This window comes from Eimeria tenella, genomic scaffold, assembly GCF_000499545.2.
Source record: "Eimeria tenella Houghton genomic scaffold, Eth_scaff42, whole genome shotgun sequence".
Classification (NCBI taxonomy): domain Eukaryota; phylum Apicomplexa; class Conoidasida; order Eucoccidiorida; family Eimeriidae; genus Eimeria; species Eimeria tenella.
In genome coordinates, this window is record NW_013543356.1 from 272,048 (window position 1) to 276,011 (window position 3,964).

The 3,964-nt window shown below is 56.7% G+C and overlaps 1 protein-coding gene across 1 annotated transcript; it reads right to left on the minus strand.

Moving 5' to 3' along the window:
- Nucleotides 1-1,861: 1,861 nt before the first annotated feature.
- ETH_00002985 (uncharacterized protein) lies at nucleotides 1,862-2,620 on the minus strand (the record flags this gene model as incomplete). The annotated part of the gene is made up of 2 exons (XM_013376953.1): nucleotides 1,862-2,344; nucleotides 2,547-2,620. Coding segments are annotated over 2 exons (557 nt in total), but the record flags the coding sequence as incomplete, so codon positions are not given.
- Between the last annotated feature and the right edge of the window lie 1,344 nt (nucleotides 2,621-3,964).

The following is a 3,964-nucleotide window of genomic DNA, read 5'->3' on the forward strand; positions in this document are numbered from 1 at the left end:
CAGCAGCAGCAGCTGCTGCTGCTGCTGCTGTTTGTTATTTATCATTTATTGTTATTTATTGTTTATTTTTTATCCAATCATCTTGCCATTTGTTATTATTTTTATTTGCCGCTGCTCTCCAGCAGCAGCAGCAACCACCCAGCTCCCTCATGGCCCAACAAAGACAGCAAAAACGCCAGCAACAGCGGCCTAAGCAGCAGCAGCAGCAACAGAAGCAGCAGCAGCAGCTGCTGCTGCTGCTGCAGTAGAACAGCAGCACGCATGTACCCTTTCTACTTAACAATGTGGGGCCCCCTCTAATGGACCCCAGGGGACCTTGGGGGGCCCCCAGGGGCTTCTCGGGGGCCCCCCAGGGGGCCCTCCTAGGGCTTTCCAGGGGCCCCCGGGGGGCCCTCAGGGGGCCCCTAGGGGCCCCCACGGGGGGCCCCCGGGGTCCCCCCTGGGGGCCCCCATTTAGGGGGCCCCAAATGTCGCTATTTCAGGGGGGCCCCCAAGGGGGGGCCCCCAAGGGGGGCCCCCGAGTGGGGGCCCCCCAGTGGGGAGAAGGCATTTGTGGGTTTTCTTGATCCTGTGTATGAAAGTGTAGAAGTATCTAAATGAATATATTTATTCATTTATGTAAATGGACATATTTGTTCATTTATATAAAAAAATATATTTACTCATTTATATAAAAACAAATGTGTTTGTTTGTAACTACACCTTAAGTCTAGAAGCCTTTTTCGGCATCGCCCTTTTTGCGCCCCTCTTACACATAGCTAGCTAGCTAGCCAGCTAGCTAGCCAGCTGGTTAGCGAACTGACTAGCTAGCTAGCTAGCTAGCTAGCTGGTTAGCTACATGGCTAGCTAGCTAGCCAAATGGCTAGCTAGCCATCAGCTGTGAGCATCCTCGAAGCCAGGCGGCTCGCTGTAGCAGTTTCAGTTCAAGGGTCTTGCTAGCAGCTGGCGAGCTGGCTAGCCGGAGGCTGCGCAACTAGCTAGCTAGCCAGCTAGCTAGATAGGTGGCTAGCTGGCTAGCTAGCTAGCGGTCATGGGTCTAGCGGCGGCAACTAGTCCGTGCGGCTAGCTGCCTTAGTTGCTTCTGCTTAGGGAATTTGCTGCTGGTTCCAGAATGTCTAGCTATCTAGCTAGCTGGCTGGTTGGCTAGCTAGCTAGCTAGCTGCTTGTCCAGCCGCCTAGAGTAGCCATCGCTTATCTAGCTAGTTGACTTCCCAGCTTGCTGCGGAGCTGTTTATGCAGTTAAATGGCTTTCCAGCCAGCTAGCTAGCTCGCTGTGTAACTGGCTAGCTAGCTAGCTAAACAGCTAGCTGGCCAGCCAGCTAGCTGGGTAAATAGCTAGCTAGCTAGCTAAACAGCTAGCTAGCCAGCCTGCCTCCCTCACGTGGGAGGATGTGGACTCTGCTAGAGGCCGGATGCAGGCAACAGGCGGGTCCTTGACTAGCCATCGGCTAGCCAGCTAGCTAGCTAGCTGAGTGGCTAGCTAGTTGGCTAGCTGGCCCTAGGGCTGCAACAGCCTCTTGGTTTGATGAATGGGAGTCTAGCTAGCTAGCTAACTATCTAGCCAAGCCTCTCCTCCCTCTGACTCTCTGGCCAACAGCTAGCCACCGGGCTAGCTCGCAGTGTTGCCGTGGCTAGCTAGCTGCGCCAACGGCTAGCCAGAAAGCTAGCTAGCTATGCAGCTAGCCGCGCCAACAGCTAGCCAGGCGGCTAGCTAGGTAGCTAGCTGGCCAGGCAGCTAGCTAGCAAGGCAGCTAGCTAGTTAGCTAGCCAGGCGCGCTTTTTCCACCGGCCCGCGGGCCCCTAACCTGGGCATCTGACCAGCTAGCTAGCTAGCTAGCCAGCTAGCCAGCTGGCTAGCTAGCTAGCTGCTAGTCCCCGAAAGGAACTCTTTTTTCCGTGCTGCAGCCAAAGAAGGCAGCCGGGCCTGCGGAGGCAGCAAAGAACATTCCCCCAGCTGAAAGGCTTTGGCTAGTTCATCCTTTTGTGCTTCTCTGTCGAAGCTGTCGCAGCGCTGCAGCAGCAGCTGCTGCTGCAGCCGCTGCTGCTGCCGCTGCTGCTGCTCTAGCGTCATGCTGCGCTTCGTCTCCGCCATTATTTGCTGCAGCGTCTTCCGCAGCGGGCGGCGCCGCACGCGCCCAGCAGCAGCAGCACCAGCAGCGGGTGGGCCTGCTGCTGCTGCTGCTGCTGCTGCTATTTGCTTCCTCCCCACAACGGGGATGTTCACAAGGCCTTGCCTGTAGCTAGCCTTCCCTTTCTCCCTGCGCCGTGCTGCTGCTCCTGCAGCAGCAGAGTCACTCTCCCGCAGCAGCAGCAGCGGAGCCGGGCCGCTGCCAGAGGTCTTCGTCTGAGACTGCCAGCAGCAGCAACAACAACAGCAGCAGCAGCAACAACAATGTACAATGGCCAGTTTCACGGGCAGCTGCGGATTACTTGACAGTCACGATTCACTATGCACAACCCTAATGAAGACAGCAGCAGCACCAGCAGCAGCAGCTGCAGCAGCAGCTGCAGCAGCAGCAGCAGCAGCAGGAGCAGCAGCGACGTACGTGGAGAGGGACAATGCGGGATCCCAGTGAGCCACGAGGCTGCGTCCTTGCGTACAGCTGGAACAACAACCGTCCTGCAGCAGCAGCAGCAACCGCAGCAGCAGCAGCAGTCAAGAGCAGCAACAGCAGCAGCAAAAGAGCCTTTGTGTGCCGGCTATAGCAGCAGCAGCAGCAGCACCAGAAATATCAGCCGCGGCAACAGCAGCAATAGGTCCCGCAGCGACAGCAGCAGCAACAACTGCAGCAGCAACAGCGGCCGCGCCAACAACAGCAACAGCTCCTCCAGCAGCAGCTGCAGCAGCAGCAGCAACAACAAGAGCAGCAGCAGACCTGCGTCTGTTTGTCTTCCGAAGACCTTCCAAAGTCTGCTGTAATCTTTTTGCTGCTTCCTTTGTGTCTCTTTTTGCTGCGCCTCAATCGCGAGCAAATCCAGGGACTCATCATCGCTTGAAGACTCAACATCCTGCTGCTGCTGCTGCTGCTGCTGCTGCCGCTGGCCTTTAAAAACAAAATCCTCCTTCGCCGTTGTCTTATGCTGCACCTCAAAAAAGTCTTCCTCTTCCATCTGCTGCTGCTGCTGCTGCTGTTCCCAAGTCTCACCATGGGACTCCAACTCGTCTGCACCTGCTGCTACAACATCTACTGCTGCAGCATCTGCTGCTGCAGCATCTGTTGTTGGTGTGCGTGGTACTTCTGCTGCACCGCGTGGTACAGCAGCAGCAGCAGCAGCAGGAAAAGCAGCAGCCGCAGTTGCAGCAGCAGCTAGTGGGCTTTCTGTTACGGGGGCCTGTCCTATGTCCAGCTGCTGGTGCTGCTGGTGCTGCTGCTGCTGCTGCTGCTCAGTGCCGTCAGGATGCTGCGATGCTGCTGCAGAAGCCGTCCCTAGATCCGGTCCTTCTGCAGCAGCAGCAGCAGCAGCAGAAGTAACGTACTGTGCAGCAGTTGCTGCAGCTGCTGCTGCTGAAGCGCTGGTTTCGCTCTCCCCGAAGGCCTCAGCTGCTGTATTTCCTGATTGTAACTCTGTTGCTGCACCTGCTGCCGCTTTTGCTGCAGTACCTGCTGCAGCTTCTGTTTCTGCTGCAGCAGCAGCAGCAGCCTGAAAGACCATTTCAGTTGCAGCAGTTGCTGCACCTGCTGCGTTCCACAAAGAAGCCACCCCCGCAGTAGCAGCAGCAACAGGAGCAACAGCAGCAGCAGAAGCAGCAGCAGCAGCCTGCGCTGCGGAATAGCCATTTGCTTCCTCTGATTCTGCTGCTGCGGCTGCTTCCTTATCAGCTGCAGCAGCCTCTGGACATTCTACTGCTGCAGCAGCAGCTGCAGCAGATGCCTCTTCATGTTCACTGCTTTCCACAGCTGCAGCAACAGCTGCAGCAGATAACTCATCATTTTCATTGCTTCCCACAGCAGCAGCAGCAGCA